Source organism: Entelurus aequoreus, linkage group LG04, assembly GCF_033978785.1.
Source record: "Entelurus aequoreus isolate RoL-2023_Sb linkage group LG04, RoL_Eaeq_v1.1, whole genome shotgun sequence".
Lineage (NCBI taxonomy): Eukaryota > Metazoa > Chordata > Actinopteri > Syngnathiformes > Syngnathidae > Entelurus > Entelurus aequoreus.
This window is the reverse complement of record NC_084734.1, coordinates 9,668,708-9,690,515: the sequence shown is the minus strand read 5'-3', so window position 1 is coordinate 9,690,515 and position 21,808 is coordinate 9,668,708. Positions and strand designations below refer to the sequence as shown.

Sequence of the window (21,808 nt, the reverse complement as noted above, 5' to 3'; positions counted from 1 at the left end):
ACTGCTACAGGAAAATACCAAAAAAAGAGACAAAGCCACCAAAATAGGAGCGCGAGACAAGAACTAAAACACTACACACCAGGAAAACAGCAAAAAACTCCAAATAAGTCAGGGTGATGTGACAGGTGGTGACAGTACACCTACTTTGAGACAAGAGCTATAGTGATGCATGTTTGTTTATGATTTGAATTAATATCCAACAATTGCGACAACAACTTTTTACTGTCAACTCAGTTTAGTTTTTTAAGGATTTCTGCTGGTGGTGTGCCTCCGCATTTTTTCAACACAAAAAATGTGCCTTGGCTCAAAAAAGGTTGAAAAACACTGCTCTACATAACATGTGATGGTAGTTCTTTGGTCAAAATGTTGCATAGATGATGTTTTACACTTTCTGACAGTCGCTTCAGGATACGCCGTTTTGTGGGCGGGTCTTATTTACGTGGCTCACCTTCGACGGCGTCTTCTCCCCGTCGTCTTTGTTGTAGCGGTGTAGCGTGCAAGGACGGGAGTGGAAGAAGCGTCAAAAGATGGCGCTAACTGTTTTAACGACATTCAGACTTCACTTCAATCAATAACGGAGCAGCATCTCCTCATCCGTGGCTCACTAGTGCAACAACAACGCCCGGAAATGTGTCCCGTGAAAAACCGTCGGACCGGAAATCTCTAATAACTAAAGTTCCTTGGGTGAATAATGTAAACTCACTACACCGGTATGTTTTAGTGCTTTCATGGCGAGTTTACTGACAGATATAAGTAGGAACTTTACACTACTTTATATTAGAATGTCCCATAACAAGAAAATAGAGACAAAGAAGAAGCTTATCAACTACGGTGTCGGCACGGACTACAGTGGCGGATGTGCGCAAATTTTCAGGACTTATGCAGATCTTAAATACAGTTCAGCAGGCACCAGAAGGTAAGAAAAGTTGGTTTTGCATAATATTGCGAAACAAAACGGCAGATAATGTCTGCTAATAGGTGCCATTTTACAGTCCTTATACACACACCATAATAATACTTGTATCTCTGACTACGGTAGCCGTAATGGGCCGACAATCCATCAAGCTGTGGGGCTTCAAAGTCGTACTAAAACATTTTGACGGATTTTTGAGTGCCGTGTGTAACGTTCTATATTCTCAATGGAACATTTAAAGTTTTGGTGTTGTTTACTTGAGTCATATTGCAGTCCACACGTATCTCTTATGTGTGACTGCCATCTACTGGTCACACTTATCATTACGCCATGCACCAAATAAAATTGCTTCGTGGTCGGTAAGCACAACCAGAATTATTCCGTACATTAGGCGCACCGGGTTATAAGGCGCACTGTCGATTTTTGAGAAAATTAAAAGGATTTTAAGTGTGCCTTATAGTCCGAAAAATACGGTACTGTGGCCACTCTGTTGCCAAAGGAACAATTATCACCCCACTTCAACTTAAAGACGGTCCATTCGCGACGGTTAATATTAAAATATGTTTTTCATTTTCGTACTTAGCATAATTTCATTTGATCAGGGCTTTTCCAACATTTCCAACTACAAAATGAATAAAAGTTGATTATGATATCGTATCCGATCAATATCGGCCAATATGCAAGGCTCCAATTCAACGCCATGTCAGAAGTGTGTTGGTACACTCTTAGTTGTTTACCATGAACTCATCAACTGTGTTCATTGTGACTGAGCAGTTTGCTCAGTATTACACCAGTGGTTCTGTTGACTGTGGTCAAAAGAGAAAAAGGTTTTGTTCCATCATGCACACCAAATCATTATTAAAGTTTTTTTGTTTTTTTAAGTGTTTTGACTGTGTTTGTATATTTTGGAAATAACAGGCTTCCTCTGATCTCTCCCAATCTCGTTATATGCAAATATAATGACAATAAAGTCCATTCTATTCTTCTATTCTATTCTATTCTGATAATAACTAATATTTTAACCTTTCTCTGATCTCTCCCAATCTCGTTATATGCAAATATAATGACAATAAAGTCCATTCTATTCTATTTTATTCTGTTAATAACTAATATTTTAACCTTTCTCTGATCTCTCCCAATCTCGTTATATGCAAATTTGACAATAAAATCCATTCTATTCTTCTATTCTACTCTATTCAGATAACTAATATTTTAACCTTTCTCTGATCCCTCCCAATCTCGTTATATGCAAATATAATGACAATAAAGTCCCTTCTATTCTTCTATTCTATTCTATTCTGATAATAACTAATATTTTAACCTTTCTCTGACCTCTCCCAATCTCGTTATATGCAAATATAATGACAATAAAGTCCATTCTATTCTTCTATTCTGATAATAACTACTATTTGAACCTTTCTCTGATCTCTCCCAATCTTGTTATATGCAAATATAATGACAATAAAGTCCATTCTATTCTTCTATTCTATTCTATTCTGATAATAACTAATATTTTAACATTTCTCTGATCTCTTCCAATCTCGTTATATGCAAATATAATGACAAAGTCCATTCTATTCTTCTATTCTATTCTATTCTATTCTGATAATAACTAATATTTTAACCTTCCTCTGATCTCTCCCAATCTCATTATATGCAAATTTGACAATAAAATCCATTCTATTCTTCTATTCTACTCTATTCTGATAACTAATATTTTAACCTTTCTCTGATCCCTCCCAATCTCGTTATATGCCAATATAATGAAAATAAAGTCCATTCTATTCTTCTATTCTATTCTATTATATTCTGATAACTACTATTTTAACCTTTCTCTGATCTCTCCCAATCTCGTTATATGCAAATATAATGACAATAAAGTCCATTCTATTCTTCTATTCTATTCTATTCTGATAATAACTACTATTTTAACCTTTCTCTGATCTCTCCCAATCTCGTTATATGCAAATTTGACAATAAAGTCCATTCTATTCTTCTATTCTATTCTATTCTATTCTGATAATAACTAATATTTCAACCTTTCTCTGATCCCTCCCATTCTCGTTATATGCAAATATAATGACAATAAAGTCCATTCTATTCTTCTATTCTATTCTATGTGTGTCAAGTAATGTGATGTGTTTGTTTGCATTAGAGGTTTCCACACCATGGGTACCTTGATGATGGCGTTCTCAAGTTCAGGTAAACTCATATCTCTTCTTGACTGAACTCTTGCAACAAGTAAATAAGGGTGCTCATTTTCTATTTCCCCCCCATCAGCTCTATCTGTCCTGCTTTTCCCCGCTCTGTCCTTCATTTCTGTGGGTGGAATCATGCTGCTCATCACCAACATGCAGGTTAGTAACAATCCTTTTCGCTATTCTGTATCAGGGCCTACCAGGGAAGGAATGTTTACACCCATTCAAGGCCATCTACTGCTAATCTACATACTAGGGTTGTGCGGTATACCGGTACTAGTATAGTATCGCGGTACTAATGAATCAAAAACGGTACTACGTTTGAAAAGTACTTACATGTCGCGACATTGCTGGTTTTACGAGCAGAGGAGCATGTTCGGCAGCGCGCACACACCGAGTACTTACAAGCAGACACAGTGTATAGACAGAAAAGGGAGAATGGATGCATTTTGGTGTAAAGAGTAAAGATAAAAGTGAAGTTATAGCACTGAAACACCCTCAGGAAGAGGTGCTTTAAGACATGGCTAGCTAGTTAGCGGCTAATGTCCAGCTGCAGTCTGCTGTGTTTTAGCTACTTCTAAATCACTAATCCTCGCCTCCATGGGCTGCACAAGCCACAATGACAGCCTCGGCTCAGATCCCACATCAGGGCAAGAAAAAACTCAACCCAATGGGATGACAATGAGAAACCTTGGAGGGGACCACAGATGTGGGGACCCCTCCTGGGCGACCTGTGCAATGGACGTCGAGTGGATCTAGTTAATAGTGTGAGAGTCCATAATTGTCAGGCTTGTCCCTGACAGTTTAGTTATGTTTTGGTTTTTCCTCTGTCATTTCCTGTCAGCGCTCTTATTTTGGTTATTTCCTGATTGTCTCCCTGAGTGCTGCTTCCGCTCAGCTGCGGCTGATTGGCACCTGGGCACACCTGGCGTCAATCAGCCAGCTGCTATTTAAACCTGCCTTCCCCTCCAGTCAGTGCTGGATTATTGTCTTTTCTACTTGTCGATGTCACTGTATCTGTATGCGGTAGCGGTAAGCTATATTCTGTAGCTGTTTGTAGCTTGCTGTCTTTTTGTTCCTCGTCTTCCAGTTCCTGTTTCCCTGGCATCCTGTTTCCTGTTCCTAGTTCCGGGTTTGTGTTTTTTCTTTATATTTTTGGACATTAAATCATGTTTTCTCGCACAATGCCTGCCGCCTTCTCTGCATCTTGGGTTCGTCCCCAATATACCCTGACAATAATAGTGTGAGAGTCCAGTCCATAGTGGGTCTAACATAATAGTGTGAGAGTCCAGTCCATAGTGGATCTAACATAATAGTGTGAGAGTCCAGTCCATAGTGGATCTAACATAATAGTGAGAGTCCAGTCCATAGTGGATCTAACATAATAGTGTGAGAGTCCAGTCCATAGTGGATCTAACATAATAGTGTGAGAGTCCAGTCCATAGTGGATCTAACATAATAGTGAGAGTCCAGTCCATAGTGGATCTAACATAATAGTGTGAGAGTCCAGTCCATAGTGGATCTAACATAATAGTGAGAGTCCAGTCCATAGTGGATCTAACATAATAGTGTGAGAGTCCAGTCCATAGTGGATCTAACATAATAGTGTGAGAGTCCAGTCCATAGTGGATCTAACATAATAGTGAGAGTCCAGTCCATAGTGGATCTAACATAATAGTGTGAGAGTCCAGTCCATAGTGGATCTAACATAATAGTGTGAGAGTCCAGTCCATTGTGGATCTAACGTAATAGTGAGAGAGTCCAGTCTATAGTGGATCTAACATAATAGTGTGAGAGTCCAGTCCATAGTGGATCTAACATAATAGTGAGATAGTCCAGTCCATAGTGGATCTAACATAATAGTGTAAGAGTCCAGTCCATAGTGGATCTAACATAATAGTGAGAGTCCAGTCCATAGTGGATCTAACATAATAGTGAGAGTCCAGTCCATAGTGGATCTAATATAATAGTGTGAGAGTCCAGTCCATAGTGGATCTAACATAATAGTGTGAGTCCAGTCCATAGTGTATCTAATATAATAGTGTGAGAGTCCAGTCCATAGTGGATCTAACATAATAGTGAGAGTCCAGTCCGTAGTGGATCTAACATAATAGTGTGAGAGTCCAGTCCATAGTGGATCTAACATAATAGTGAGAGTCCAGTCCATAGTGGATCTAACATAATAGTGTGAGAGTCCAGTCCATAGTGGATCTAACATAATAGTGTGAGAGTCCAGTTCATAGTGGATCTAACATAATAGTGTGAGAGTCCAGTCCATAGTGGATCTAACATAATAGTGTGAGAGTCCAGTCCATAGTGGATCTAACATAATAGTGTGAGAGTCCAGTCTATAGTGGATCTAACATAATAGTGTGAGAGTCCAGTCCATTGTGGATCTAACGTAATAGTGAGAGAGTCCAGTCTATAGTGGATCTAACATAATATTGTGAGAGTCCAGTCCATAGTGGATCTAACATAATAGTGAGAGAGTCCAGTCCATAGTGGATCTAACATAATAGTGTAAGAGTCCAGTCCATAGTGGATCTAACATAATAGTGTAAGAGTCCAGTCCATAGTGGATCTAACATAATAGTGTGAGAGTCCAGTCCATAGTGGATCTAACATAATAGTGTGAGAGTCCAGTCCATAGTGGATCTAACATAATAGTGTGAGAGTCCAGTCCATAGTGGATCTAACATAATAGTGAGAGTCCAGTCCATAGTGGATCTAACATAATAGTGTGAGAGTCCAGTCTATAGTGGATCTAACATAATAGTGTGAGAGTCCAGTCCATTGTGGATCTAACGTAATAGTGAGAGAGTCCAGTCTATAGTGGATCTAACATAATAGTGTGAGAGTCCAGTCCATAGTGGATCTAACATAATAGTGAGAGAGTCCAGTCCATAGTGGATCTAACATAATAGTGTAAGAGTCCAGTCCATAGTGGATCTAACATAATAGTGTAAGAGTCCAGTCCATAGTGGATCTAACATAATAGTGAGAGTCCAGTCCATAGTGGGGCCAGCAGGAGATCATCTTGAGTGGAGACAGGTCAGCAGCGCAGAGACGTCCCCAACTGATGCACAGATGAGTGGTCCACCCTGGGTCCTGACTTTAGACAGCTAGCGCATCATCTGTGGTCACCAAATCTGTGCCCACCCGCTCCACGAAGGAGCAGGGCAGAGCATAAAAGAAACGGCAGATCAACTGGTCTAAAAGGGGGTCTATTTAAAGGCTAGAGTATACAAATGAGTTTTAAATGCTTCTACTGAGGTAGCATCTCTAACTGTTACCGGGAGGGCATTCCGTAGTATGGGAGCCCCAATAGAAAACGCTCTATAGCCTGCAGACTTTTTTTTGGCTCTGGGAATCACTAATAAGCCGGTGATCTTTGAAGGCAGATTTCTTGCCGGGACATATGGTACAATACAATCAGCAAGATAGGATTGAGCTAGACCGTGTAGTATTTTATACCTAAGTAGTAAAACCTTAAAGTCAAGTCTTAAGTGCACAGGAAACCAGTGCAGGTGAGCCAGTTTAGGTATATATATAGGTATATATGTATATAAGGTACCTAAGGCGTAATATGATCAAACTTTCTTGTTCTTGTCAAAAGTCTAGCAGCCGCATTTTGTACCAACTGTAATCTTTTAATGCTAGACACAGGGAGACCCGAAAATAATACGTTACAGTAATCGAGACGAGACGTAACGAACGCATAATTAATGATCTCAGTGTCGCTAGTGGACAAAATGGAACGCATTTTAGCGATACTGCAGAGATGAAAGAAGGCCGTTTTAGTAACACTCTTAATGTGTGACTCAAACGAGAGAGTTGGGTGGAAGATAATACCCAGATTCTTTACAGAGTAGTAAGAAGGAAATGATGAAAAATACATTCACTATCTACATCCTATTCACCATCTCCTTCCTCAAGGTGGGTAACCTTTTTGGCACTCGCCGTTCCACCATCATCACGCTTTACAACGGGGCCTTTGACTCTTCCTCAGCACTCTTCCTCGTCATCAAGGTGAGGAAGTGAGATTATATCCCTCATTCGTCCATCTAACATATACGTTTTAATGATGCTATTCACTGTGTTCTGTAGTTGCTCTACGAGTCTGGCATCTCTCTGCATGCCAGTTTCCTGTTCGTGTCTGTCTGCAGCATCATTCACGTGCTCAGGACTCTCTTCCTGTTGCCCAAAACCTTCATACCATACCCTCTGCCTGACCACTACACATACGGGTACGAAATCCAAACCGCAAAGTGCGCATACATCTGTCCTATCATGTGTATATTGCAATAAGTAATCAGTAATAACCACGTATCGTGACATTTGACCTCAGGCTATCCTGCAGCAAACTCAGGACTTCCAAGCAGTCGATGAATGTGAGCTCTCAGAAGATTGAAGAGGAAGAGACATTTGACTGCAAAGCACCTGTAACACCAGGTGTGTACAACTGCAAGTTTCTTATGATCATCGCGGCCTGAAACGCTTGAATTTTCAGCAGATTTTTTTAGAAAGTTGCGGAAAAAGTTGCAACGTTTTAAGTCTTTTTATCTTTTTATGACTGTGGAGGGGGGGAGTGGTCTGCGGGCCTGCCGCAGATCGGGGTGTGGAAGGACCGGCCTCAAAGCACAGCTGGCAGGTGATTGGATTACCCAGCTGGGTCTGGTCAGCCAATCACCTGCCATGCTTATTAGCAGCAGCCGGTCCAAGACACGAGTTTTGGAGTTGAAGCGAGAGAGAGACACTAGAGAGCAAAGTAGAGACACGCCGGACTGAAAATTCCTATCTATATACTAAGGGTGTAACGGTACACAAAAATTTCGGTTCGGTACGTACCTCGGTTTAGAGGTCACGGTTCGGTTCATTTTCGGTACAGTAAGAAAACAACAAAATATTAATTTTTTGGTTATTTATTTACCAAATTTGTAAACAATGGCTTTATCTTTTTAACGTTGGGAACACTAAAATAATTCTGCCCAAAAATAGAAATAGCTCTGTGTGTGTTCCAATTCAATTATTTAGTGTCTCTGGATATTGTTTAAATCTCAGCTCAGATAATACAGTTCTTGGAGAAAGGTTTTGGAGAGTAAAGCAGTACAGTCCATGTGCTGTGGTTAAGGGTGCAAATGTGTAGAGGGTTGGCTCGAGAGCCTCCTACCAGCCCAGACAGAACAGGTGGTGGGGTTCCTGGCTGGAATCTCCCAAGAACGATCCTTGGACTAGATGCTTTTTTTTCCTTAGCTCACCATTATAAAGAGAAGCCTGGCCTGTGTAAGAACCAAGACCATCCTTATAAATCAATGTGTACACAAATCAAATATCTTCATTAAATAACACTAATTGCATTATAAAGTATTCAGAACAGGTTCTAGTTTTTTCCTCAATATTGTACAATATAAATCAACATACATGTCAGAATCACAATATGCAATAAAGTGCTAAAATAACTATTAGCAGCATAAGTATGACCTATACAATTCGGTCAGTGCACTAAACGTGCTTATTATCAAACACATTCAAAAGTGCATTCAATACACAATAGTTATCATTGGTTCAAGTCATAGACCTTGTATATGGACCATTGAGAAATATGCCACAAAGACTGTTGCAATGAAGCAATGGAAGAAAAACTGAGACATATGCCACAAAGACTGTTGCAATGAAGCAATGGAAGAAAAACTGAGACATGTGCCACAAAGACTGTTGCAATGAAGCAATGGAAGAAAGACTGAGAAATATGCCACAAAGACTGTTGCAATGAAGCAATGGAAGAAAGACTGATATATTTTCACAAACATGGACTCACCAACTCTGCATCTACAGTCACACACAGCTTAATGACAAAAAATCCGGCGCTGGTAGTCGACTCTATAAAGTTAACATATAGGCATTTAGTTTAGAATCCCGTCAGCACAATATTTCGTGTGAAAACGAGAATAAAACCCTACCTTGAGTAGAAATACAATCTGTCTCCCATCACGTCCTGTCTACTTGCCACTTCCTGCTACCGGCTTATAAGCACTTGCTGATTGGACCGCGGCGGTCACGTGACAAAGAGTAAGAGCCTAATAGTCTCCGCAAAAGTATGTATTTGACACCTGCGTTACACCAGCATGCCGTGTGTTGTGCCTCGGTGTGCATTGTTTACACAACGTGCGGTACGCTACTTATGTCCGTCCGTGCAGTGCGCTACTTAATATGTTTGTGTGGAAACTCGTTCGGTACACCTCCGAACCGAACCGAACCCCCTGTACCGAAACGGTTCAATCAATTTAAGTGGACACCGACTTAAACAAGTTGAAAAACTTATTCGGGTGTTACCATTTAGTGGTCAATTGTACGGAATATGTACTTCACTGTGCAACCTACTAATAAAAGTCTAAATCAATCAATCAATCAATACACGTACCATTACACCCTATCTATATACTGCCGAAAAGCAAATCCTACTGGTGGATGAAAATAAAAGACTTGATCCAACCTGAATACCGGACTCTCGTGCCAGTGTGTGGTGGTCGGGGGAACCCACTAGAGGGCAACTGCTACAATGACATTGAATCAATTTGTGATTTATGGATTTTTTTAATCAGTGTTTTAAGTGTTCCTTGTAGCCTTCCCCTCAAAAAGCACAGGAGCTCAACAAAAAAATAGTGTACTGATGTTTTACCCTTTTTCTACCACACAGACCTAAAAGTAGACGAGATTAGACCTGGGCAAAAGACGGCCCGCGGGCCACATTCGGCCCGTTAAGATTTTCAATCCGGCCCGCCAGACGTTCTACATCATTTTTTTTAGACCTTTAACCTCAAAACTGTATTTGCCATTATGATGTGCAGTGCTGTTTTTAAATGACCGTAAGTCTTGACCTATAGAAAGTATTTCAATGGTCGAAATCTGCGCTTTTGGGTGTTATAGGAGTTATTATTATTAATGTCTAATTTCTGCTGGATCTACTCTATATTTTATGCTGCAGCTGTTACATATACTGTATTATTGTACATGGTAATTGTTATATATTGTATACATGATATAAACATAATATAATATAATATATCAGTATATATCATAGACTGTACATATATTATGTAAATATTACGTACATATGTTATATTTTATATTGCTACTACGGTACATTGTTAGTCTATTTTATACCTGCATTGTCCTTTCCATCCCTACACTTTCCATCCTTTGTAACTGAGCTACTGTGTGGAACAATTTCCCTTGTGGATCATTAAAGTTTGTCTAAGTCTAAGTCTATTACGTTAATCTACGTCACAGCAGCTCAGACCAGGAACTAAGCAGAGTGGGCGGGGCTTGTTTTCAGAGCAGCCAGCCCCAAACGCATGTGTCAGGAACAGATGCGGAAGCAGATTTTTACAACAAAATTCTGCATAAAAGTGATAATATATCATATTGTAGGTGTTTATAACCCTTTGCATTCATATTTTGCTGTTTGTTACATTTTTGTTGTGTTTTGCTTGATTGTAAAAGATGTCTGTGGAGGAGCTGGTCTGAGAAGTGAAAGAGGAGCGACATTCATATGTTGTTAATATTCAGTGTTTTATTGTTCATAGTTAATATTGTAAATCCCACGTAAAAGAAGAGCGATGTTCAAATGTTGTTAATATTCAGTGTTTTATTGTTCATAGTTAATATTGTAAATCCCACGTAAAAGAGGAGCGACGTTCATATGTTGTTAATATTCAGTGTTTTATTGTTTATAGTTAATATTGTAAATCCCACTTTCTTTATTTTCATGTACATTTTGGGTGTCCCATTCAGTAAAAAACTGTAAAATTCCATTCCGATTTTTTGAGGTGGTCTGTCATAACTTTTTTAGAACTCTATCAGACATTGTGGCTTTTGGTATTAGTGTTCCTGAAAAAAAGGGACCCAAACACACATACTGTAAAGCAGATTTTTACAGCTAAATGTGTATATATCATTTATACACACATACACATTGGCCCACCAGACACATTTTTTCTCTCAATGTGGCCCCAGAGTCCAAATAGTTGCCCAGCTCTAAGCTAACCCATGACTCTATCATGTGGACAAGTGGTTAAGTAGAGTATGGATGGATGGATGATGACACCTGCACAATGCAATGATGCAATGCAAAATACATATAAATGACGAATGAAATGGACATATGAACATTCAATACCATTTTTACCTTTATTAAAGGGAGTATAGTAGAGGGGCGAGTAACTTTGTACTTTGCTACGAGTTTTTCTTGAATTCAATAGTGTTTCTCACAATCTTTGTTAAAGTGCTGGGACTCACTACTCTATTTGTCCCCAAGGAGGTTTAATTTGCAGGTGTACTAAATAAAAAGAGGACAGACACCAGTTATGTGCAGGTCGATACTGAAATATCGATACCAGATCTTTATGCTCTTATATAAATGTTCAATTAAAGTATTGATACTTTTGATGTTCTTGTAAATTAGTAAATTAACAGGAACACAGTGTAAGGTCACTAAATAACTCAGATCTTGTCTAAACGAAACACGATTGGTGGGAACTACTTTTTCTTCCGCCTTGGTAAGGAAGTAATGCGCAAACAAGAAAACGACTGGCAATTAAAAGGAGTCACTTAGTATTATAAAACAGCAAGTGTATGCATACTTTTAATGGAGGCTATTTTGAGACACTAAATACAAAGTGAAATGTGAATAAGATAACGCAATCAGTCCAGAATAACCGCATTATTTGTTTCACCCTAGGATTTTTTTTTAGCATTTGAAGATAATTCCCCAAGAGCTGCAACTCTTGAAATACATTATTTTATAACTTTTTACCAGACACGTTAGATATACAGTACAGGCCAGAAGTTTGGATACCTTCTCATTCAATTAGTTTTCTTTATTTTCATGACTATTGTCACAGCAAAACTATGAATGAACACATGTAGAGTTATACTTAACAAACAAAAGGTGAAATAACTGAAAACATGTTTTATATTCTAGTTTCTTCAAAATAGCCACCCCTTGAAATGGTTTTCACTTCACAGGTGTGGCTTATCAGGGTTGATTAGTGGAATTTCTTGCCTTATCAATGGTGTTGGGACCATCAGTTGTGTTGTGAATGAGAAGGTGTGTCCAAACGTTTGGCCTGTACTGTATTTGCACAAAGTGTCTGTATCGGATCGGTATCAGCGATACCAGCCTGAATTTTACTTGGTATCACACATCACTAAGTCCAATACATGGGGTTCTTCGTTTGGGCACTTGATTATGAGGAATGATACGCGGGCATCTCAGGTTGGGGAAGAGATCTTGCCCCAAGTGGAGGAGTTCAAGTAACTCGAAGTCTTGTTCACGAGTGAGGGAAGAGTGGATCGTGAGATCGACAGGCGGATCGGTGCGGCGTCTTCAGTATTGCGGACGCTGTATCGATCCGTTGTGGTGAAGAAGGAGCTGAGCCGGAAGGCAAAGCTCTCAATTTACCGAACCGAACCCCTCGTACCGAAACGGTTCAATACAAATACACGTACCATTACACCCTATCTATATACTGCCGAACAGCAAATCATACTGGTGGATGAAAATAAAAGACTTGATCCAACCTGAATACCGGACTCTCGTGCCAGTGTGTGGTGGTCGGGGTAACCCACTAGAGGGCAACTGCTACAATGACATTGAATCAATGGCGTTCCCATCCTCACCTATGGTCGTGAGCTTTGGGTTATGACCGAAAGGACAAGATCACGGGTACAAGCGGCCGAAATGAGTTTCCTCCGCCGGGTGGCGGGGCTCTCCCTTAGAGACAGGGTGAGAAGCTCTGTCATCCGGGAGGAACTCAGAGTAAAGCCGCTGCTCCTCCACATGGAGAGGAGCCAGATGAGGTGGTTCGGGCATCTGGTCAGGATGCCACCCGAACGCCTCCCTAGGGAGGTGTTTAGGGCACGTCCGACCGGTAGGAGGCCACGAGGAAGACCCAGGACACGTTGGGAAGACTATGTCTCCCGGCTGGCCTGGGGACGCCTCGGGATCCCCCGGGAGGAGTTGGACGAAGTGGCTGGGGAGAGGGAAGTCTGGGCTTCTCTGCCCCCGGGACCTGACCTCGGATAAGCGGAAGGAAATGGATGGATGGATGGATACGCGGGCAGATGGAGAAGTTTGCAATAATTGACCATACGATAACTGAGATGTCGCGAGAAAACATAATGCGAAATCTAGTTTTTGTCAATGATAGTTGGTATAACAAATCTCTGCATTCTCGTTGTGTCTTCCAGAAAAAAGTTTCCGTGAGTGTATTCTTTCCCGATTGTTCATATGGCACCTAATTTGGTTGTCTGTGATCCAGTTGAGACATTATCTGTTCATCGGCACCCTCAACCCCACGCTGCAAATGTTGACTGATGGAGAGCCCTCACTGGGTATGTACACACTGCAGTCTGTCCTGTTTATACAAACCAGACATGTGTATCATCCTCCCGTCTCGCTGGTAAAACCCAGCAGCGGAAAGTGCATGATAGAATGCAACACACAAAGATGGTACTTGATGGTACTGACGCACAGTGACTGTGGTATAATCAACTACATGGTGTTTGCAGTGAGCCGGTACATCAACGCCTTTGCGTTCACACAACTGTGCGGGGTGCTGTGTGCTCCCTGGAACGGACTCATCATGGACAGACACAAGCGCAAACCGCGGGTGAAAGGTAAGGAACCACAGGCATCTGCAGCCCACAGGAAATGAAAGATTAACCCACGATAACGACCACCGGGAGACAGACCAGAGGCCAATTTTCACCAGAGCGTTCATGATGAGTCGAGGTGGAAAACACTGATTGAACAAATACACTAATATTGGGATTCACCAAGTCATTTGCCATTAACTGTCACAGTTCAGTGACAGCTTTTCATTTATTAAATCTCACAAATAACATTACAGTGTAGGGTTGTCTCGATACTAAAATTTTGGTACCGGTACCAAAATGTTTTTTGTTACTTTTCGATACTTTCCTAAATAAAGGGGACCACAAAAAATCTTAGGGTACATGAAACATATGTTTATTATTGCAATTTAGTCCTTAAATAAAATAGTGAACATACAAGACAACTTGTCTTCTAGTAGTAAGTTGTCTCATTAAATGAGTTTAAAACTTCTGTTAAAGGATTGCAGTCTACCTTGTCTGTATGCACACGTGTCATATGAGCAAGTTTTAATGTTGTAAATTTGATGTTTTATGTGTTGTTTACTGTTTTTAATGTAACCTTGCTGCTGCCCTCTTGGCCAGGTATTTGATCTCAATGGGATTTTACCTGGTTAAATAAAGGCTAAATAAAAATGAAAATAAAGTAAGTAAACAAACACAGACTCCTAATTAGTCAGCTGACGTATGCAGTAACATATTGTCATTTATCATTATAAAGGACATACTGTAAAAAATGTATCATTAATCTACTTGTTCATTAACTGTTAATATCTGGCTATTTTCTGTTTTAACATGTTCTATCTACACTTCTGTTAAAATGTAATTGTGGAAGTCGATCCCTACCCGTTCCACGGATATCACGTCACAGAGCCAGGCGTGTCGTTTTACCAGAGTTTTTATTTTCCTCATGCAGCTTTTCATACACTTCTTGCGTGTCGCTTTTCTCCAGTCTCATCTCGCTCCCCTCCGCTGGTCGCTCACTGTTAAAGACAACAGATGATTAGACTAACACGTACCACCTGTGCCATCTAATCACCTGCCAGCTGTGTTTCTCCTTCCTGCACATGCCCCGCCCCTAGCTGATGGTGCTCCGCCCTCGACACCATTACCGGAGGCGTTGACCTTTGCTCCTGCAGATTCGCTGACTCACTTCCCTTTACAGTAATAATCACTTATTCTTCTCTTCTTTGATACTTTACATTAGTTTTGGATGATACCACACAAGTAGTTACAGGGTCATACATTGGTCATAATTTAAGTTCTCATGTGCCCAGGGACGTATTTCCTGAGTTTATGAATATAATATGAATTTAAAAAAAAAAAAGAAAGGATTTTGTGACGATAAAAAATATCGATGTAATCATAGTAGTATTAAAGGCCTACTGAAACCTACTACTACCGACCACGCAGTCTGATAGTTTATATATCAATGATGAAATCTTAACATTGCAACACATGCCAATACGGCCGGGTTAACTTATAAAGTGACTTTTAAAACTTCCCGGGAAATATCCGGCTGAAACGTTGCGGTATGATGACGTATGCGCGTGACGAAGTCAGAGTAACGGAAGTTATGGTACCCGTAGAATCCTATACAAAAAGCTCTGTTTTCATTTCATAATTCCACAGTATTTTGGACATCTTTTGCAATTTGTTTAATGAACAATGAAGGCTGCAAAAAAGACAGTTGTAGGTGGGATTGGTGTATTAGCAGCGGACTACAGCAACACAACCAGGAGGACTTTGTTGGAGCGCTAGCCGCGCTAGCCGCGCTAGCCGCGCTAGCCGCGCTAGCCGCCGACCTCACCTTGACTTCCTACGTCTCCGGGCCGCCAAACGCATCGGGTGAAGTCCTTTGTCCTTCTGCCGATCGCTGGAACGCAGGTGAGCACGGGTGTTGATGAGTAGATGAGGGCTGGCTGGCGTAGGTGGAGAGCTAATGTTTTTAGCATAGCTCTGTGAGGTCCCGTTGCTAAGTTGCTAAGTTAGCTTCAATGGCGTCGTTAGCACAGCATTGTTAACCTTCGCCAGCCTGGAAAGCATTAACCGTGTATTTACATGTCCACGGTTTAATAGTATTGTTGATTTTCTATCTATCCTTCCAGTCTGGGGTTTATTTTTTTGTTTCTATATGCAGTTAAAGCACGATGCTATCACGTTAGCTCGTAGCTAAAGCATTTCGCCGATGTATTGTCGTGGAGATAAAAGGCACTGAATGTCCATTTCGCGTTCTCGACTCTCATTTTCAAGAGGATATAGTATCCGAGGTGGTTTAAAATACAAATCCGTGATCCACAATAAAAAAAGGAGAGTGTGGAATCCAATGAGCCAGCTTGTACCTAAGTTACGGTCAGAGCGAAAAAAGATACGTCCATCACTGTCTCTCAAGTCCTTCACTGTAACGTTCCTCATCTACGAATCTTTCATCCTCGCTCAAATTAATGGGGTAATCATGACTTTCTCGGTCCGAATCTCTCTCGCTCCATTGTAAACAACGGGGAATTGTGAGGAATACTAGCTCCTGTGACGTCACACTACTTCCGGTACAGGCAAGGCTTTTTTTTATCAGCGAGCAAAAGTTGCGAACTTTATCGTCGATTTTCTCTATTAAATCCTTTCAGCAAAAATATGGCAATATCGCGAAATGATCAAGTATGACACATAGAATGGATCTGCTATTCCCGTTTAAATAAAAAAAAATCATTTCAGTAGGCCTTTAACTAGATACGTTCTTGTACTTGGTATCATTACAGTTGATGTTATGTGTAGATCCACCCATGGCATTTGTTTACATTCAGGCGGAATATTGCCACAACTGTGTGTACCGTATTTTCCGGACCATAGGGCGCACCCGATTATAAGGCGCACTGCCGATGAGCGGGTCTGGTCAGGTCTATTTTCATACAAAAGGCGCACCGGATTATAAGGCGCATTAAAGGGGTAATTTTTTCTTCTAAATGTAAAAGACTTCCTTGTGGTCTACATAACATGTAATGGTGGTTCATCTTCAAGTCGCATTCTGACAGTCGCTTCCAGATGCGCCGTTTTGAGAGCGATCTTATTTACGTGGATCACCTTCGACAGCGTCTTCTCCCCGTCATCTTTGTTGTAGCGGTGTAGCGTGCAAGGACGGGAGTGGAAGAAGTGTCAAAAGATGGCGCTAACTGTTTTAATGACATTCACACTTTACTTCAATCAATAACGGAGCAGCATCTCCTCATCCGTGGCTCACTAGTGCAACAACAACGCCCGTAAATGTGTCCCGTGAAAAACCGTCCAATCAGAACTCTAATAACTAAAGTTTCTTGGGTGGATAATTTAAACTCACTACTACTCACCGGTATGTTTTAGCGCTTTCATGGCGAGTTTACTGACGGATATAAGTAAGAACTTTACACTACTTTATATTAGAAATGGCAACAGCGGAGGATGAATGTCCCATAACAAGAAGATAGAGAAAAAGAAGAAGCTTATCGACTGTGGTATTGGCACGGACTTCAAAGGCAGACGTGTGCTAATTTCCTGGACTTATGCAGGTCCCAAATACAGTTCAGCAGGTACCAGAAAATAAGAAAAGTTTCTTTTGCATAATATTGCCAAACAAAACACCAGATAATATGTCTTACCTTATACACACACCATAATAACACTCCTATGTTAAAGCACAGTACAATCCATCAAGCGGTGTGGCTTCATAGCTTACCAAAGTCCTACTAAAACATTTTAATAGATTTTGGAGCGTCGTGTGTAATGTTCTATATTTTCAATGGAACATATAAAATGTTGGTGTTGTTTACTTGAGTCATATTGCAGTCTACACGTATCTCTTATGTGTGACTGCCATCTACTGGTCACACTTATCATTTCACCATGCACCAAATAAAATAGCTTCGAGGTCGGTAAGCAGAACCAAAGTGATGCCGTACATTAAGCGCACCGGGTTACAAGGCGCACTGTCGAGTTTTGAGAAAATTAAGGGATTTTAAGTGCGCCGTATAGTCCGAAAAATACGGTACTTTTACACAGCAACGGCAAGAGACACCCAGTGAGAAACTCCACAGCACTGTTCTGCCATTCACCTTTACACGGGTGTCGTGCTGGCTCCGTCATTGCTCTGACACGACCTTCCTTTTGCTTGACATGAGACACGATAAACAAATAGTGCGGATAAATACAAAAAAACGCAAACGGGCTTGAATAAAATGATCATTTTGTTTTTGTTTTTGTCTGTGTAGGAATGAGTGAACAAGAAGCAGATCTGAATTCTTCAATTCTGTCACTCCTCCTGACGTCGGTGATGGCGTTGGTGTTCTCCGTTTGTGCCGCCATACCAATCTTGCCCCTGCAGTACTTCACCTTCATTGTGCAAGTAATCAATCGCTCCTTCCTGTACGGTGGAAACGCAGCTTTCATCAGCGTGGCGTGAGTAAACCCAGTACCCTTTTCTTCTTCTACTTCTTTATTCAAATACACTGCAAAAATTGAAATCTAAGTAAGATGAAATATCTCAAATAAGGGTGATATTTGCTTATTTTCTGTCTGATAAGATAATTCTTCTCACTAAGCAGATTTTATGTTAGAGCGTTTTACTTGTTTTAAGGGTTTTGGTCCTAAATGATCTCAGTAAGATATTACAGCTTGTTGCTGAGATTTGATGACCTATATTGAGTAAAACATGCTTGAAACTAGAATATCAACTGTTGCAAAGCTGTGTCATCAACACTCACACGTATAAAACTACTTTTTTAAAGTAAAAATGTCTTATTTCAAGCATGAAAAAAATAATGACTTTGACACAATTGTGTCTTAATTAAAACGGATAACAGCCTAATGGACTTTGCTGTTTTATTTTCAATGAAACAATAAAAAATACATACTCATATAGTAGTACAAGTTGGCACAGTACAGTAAACTGACAGTTAATATATAAACATTTAACATGTGACATTTCTAACAATTTTAAACAGAAATAGTTCATGCACATTCAGATGAATTCTTCAAAATTACAATGAAAAATGTTTTGGCCGGGATCCGGGCTGTATATATGCGCATTAATTGACTAATTGGCACTTGGCGCGATGATGTCATGTTATCGATGGAAAAATGCATTTTTAGACCATATGATTTGCCTGAGCGGCTAGGAGACCCCGAGAGTAACATGCGGTTGTTGCCTTTCCATTATGAAAAATAAACTAGTTTTTAGTATAAGTTTGCTGGTTTCAAGAAATGTAATGCTAAGCGCATATCATTAAGTCAAGATAATGGCACTAGCATTTACTTCATTTAAGAATATTTTTCAACATATTGAGCGAAAAGGTCTCATATTTTTTTTTCTACCAAGAAAAGTGCACTTGTCATTAGTGAGAATATACTTATTTTAAGGTATTTTTGGGTTCATTGAGGTTAGCTAATTTTACTTGTTTTGGAAAGTCTTGACAAGCCAAATTTTCTTCTATTGGCAGATAATTTTGCTTAGTTCAAATAAAATACTCCTAATTTTTGTATTTTTTGTTTTTGTTTTTGAACACTGACTTTTTGCAGTGTACAAATGCTTCAATCCCTGCTGTCTTTACCAGGAGTGAGCCTCCCCCTCAGAGAATGAAATACGGTTGGGACATCCCCTACTCCTTCAATCACTGTCCCTGAAAACCTCAAATAAAGCCAGAAATCTTGGGGTTATTTTAGATGCTGATTTACATTTCGACAGTCACATCAAATCAGTAACAAAATCGGCCTACTATCACCTCAAAAATGTAACAAGACTTAGAGGGCTCATGTCAGCTCAAGGCTTAGAAAAACTTGTACATGCCTTTATTACCAGTAGGCTAAACTATTGTAATGGTCTCCTTGCAGGTCTTCCCAAAAAAACTGTCAGGCAGCTACAGCTTGTTCAGAACGCTGCTGCTAGAGTTCTAACAAAGACCAAAACATGTGAGCACATTACACCAATTCTTAAATCATTACATTAGCTCCCTGTACATCAGAGAATTGATTTCAAAATCCTCCTGCTCACATATAAATCACTACATGGTCTAGGGCCGAAGTATATCACTGATATGCTCCCACTATATAAGCCCTCTAGATCACTAAGATCTTCTGAGACCAATCTGTTAGCGGTTCCCAGAGTAAACTCAAATCAAGGGAGCGCATCATTCAGTCACTATGCAACAAATAGCTGGAATAAACTTCCTGAAGATGTCAGACTCTCCCCAACTCTGACTACTTTTAAAACTAGACTGAAGACTTTTATGTTCACCTTGGCTTTCAGCTAAATCTTTTAATCTTTTAACGTCCACACTGTTTTTATTTTTATTGTCTGCATTTTAATTTTGCTTTTATTTTCTTTCATTTCACTTTGTTGTCTGTGAAGCACTTTGAGTCTGCCTAGTGCAGGGGTCACCAACGCGGTGCCCACGGGCACCAGGTAGCCCGTAAGGACCAGATGAGTAGCCCGCTGGCCTGTTCTGAAAATAGCTCAAATAGCAGCACTTACCAGTGAGCTGCCTCTATTTTTTAAAATGTTATTTATTTACTAGCAAGCTGGTCTCTCTTTGCTCAACATTTTCAATTCTAAGAGAGACAAAACTCAAATAGAATTTGAAAATCCAAGAAAATATTTTAAAGACTTGGTCTTCTCTAACTGACAAAGAAACAGATAACAGATTTGGTGTCCAGTTCAAAGTGTGACATGATTTATTTAAAAATTTGAGAGTTGACTTTTGTATTTTACATGAGTTATTTGTACAAACATGGTGCAAAGTAATTCATGATTTGTTAAAAAATGTTAGTGGCTAGCTAGTTAAAATGGGATATTGTGATTTCACAAGACTGTCTTAGAAGTGATCATTTGAAAATGTTCAATTTGAAAAATGTGCACTTAGAGAAAATATGAAAATAAAGTGTTGCATATTGATATTTATCTGTTTCTGTATATATTTATTGTGAGAAATCATTAAGATGATCAGTGTTTCCACAAAGATAAATATCATTAATTATTAATTATAACATAGAATTAAAGGTAAATTGAGCAATTTGGCTATTTCTGGCAATTTATTTAAGTGTGTATCAAACTGGTAGCCCTTCGCTTAAATCAGTACCCAAGAAGTAGCTCTTGGTTTCAAAAAGGTTGGTGACCCCTGGCCTAGTGTATGAAAAGCGCTATACAAATAAAGTTGCCTTGCCTTGCCTTACTCCCTGAAAAATGAACTTTCTGTCGAATGTAAAAACTCAATCACACTTTTTGAACTGATACATTTTGAATATTTCGCTCACTTGTCCACATATAGCTCATTTTATTCATATTTGACATAGAAATGAAATGGCGAATCTAAATGTTAAATCTAAATGTTAAATGTACATCAATGCGTTTAATGTTCAATTTAAATATACTGTAAATGTTGAATATACGGTACAGGGCAAACGTTTGGACACACCTTCTCATTCAATGCGTTTTCTTTATTTTCATGACTATTTACATTGTAGATAGTCACATCAAAACTATGAATGAACACATGTGGAGTTATGTACTTAACAAAAAAAAGGTGAAATAACTGAAAACATGTTTTATATTCTCGTTTCTTCAAAATAGCCACCCTTTGCTCTGATTACTGCTTTGCACACTCTTGGCATTCTCTCCATGAGCTTCAAAAGGTAGTCACCTGAAATGGTTTTCACTTCACAGGTGTGCTTGAAGCTCATGGAGAGAAGGCCAAGAGTGTGCAAAGCAGTAATCAGAGCAAAGGGTGGCTATTTTGAAGAAACTAGAATATAAAACATGTTTTCAGTTATTTCACCTTTTTTTTTATTAAGTACATAACCCCACATGTGTTCATTCATAGTTTTGATGTGACAATCTGCAATGTAAATAGTCATGAAAATAAAGAAAATGTCACGACGTGGTTTTCGCAGCTTACTGCGAGGTTTGTGCTCCCGGGATGCAAACGGACTATTCCGGACAAGGCTTGCAGGTAGGAACATATTTATTAATCTAACTACAAAATAACAGGCAAACAACAAAGGC

At 39.7% G+C, this 21,808-nt stretch overlaps 1 protein-coding gene across 1 annotated transcript in view; it reads left to right on the top strand.

Annotated features, from left to right (window-relative positions):
- The window catches only part of slc43a3b (solute carrier family 43 member 3b), a 44,006-nt gene that overhangs the window by 10,358 nt on the left and 11,840 nt on the right, over positions 1-21,808 (top strand). The window contains exons 4-11 of the mRNA XM_062044162.1: positions 3,069-3,115; positions 3,194-3,270; positions 7,048-7,140; positions 7,219-7,358; positions 7,460-7,563; positions 13,363-13,506; positions 13,684-13,791; positions 18,024-18,210. Of these exons, the coding sequence (XP_061900146.1) occupies positions 3,069-3,115; positions 3,194-3,270; positions 7,048-7,140; positions 7,219-7,358; positions 7,460-7,563; positions 13,363-13,506; positions 13,684-13,791; positions 18,024-18,210 (900 nt within the window). The remainder of the gene's footprint in view (positions 1-3,068; positions 3,116-3,193; positions 3,271-7,047; positions 7,141-7,218; positions 7,359-7,459; positions 7,564-13,362; positions 13,507-13,683; positions 13,792-18,023; positions 18,211-21,808) is intronic.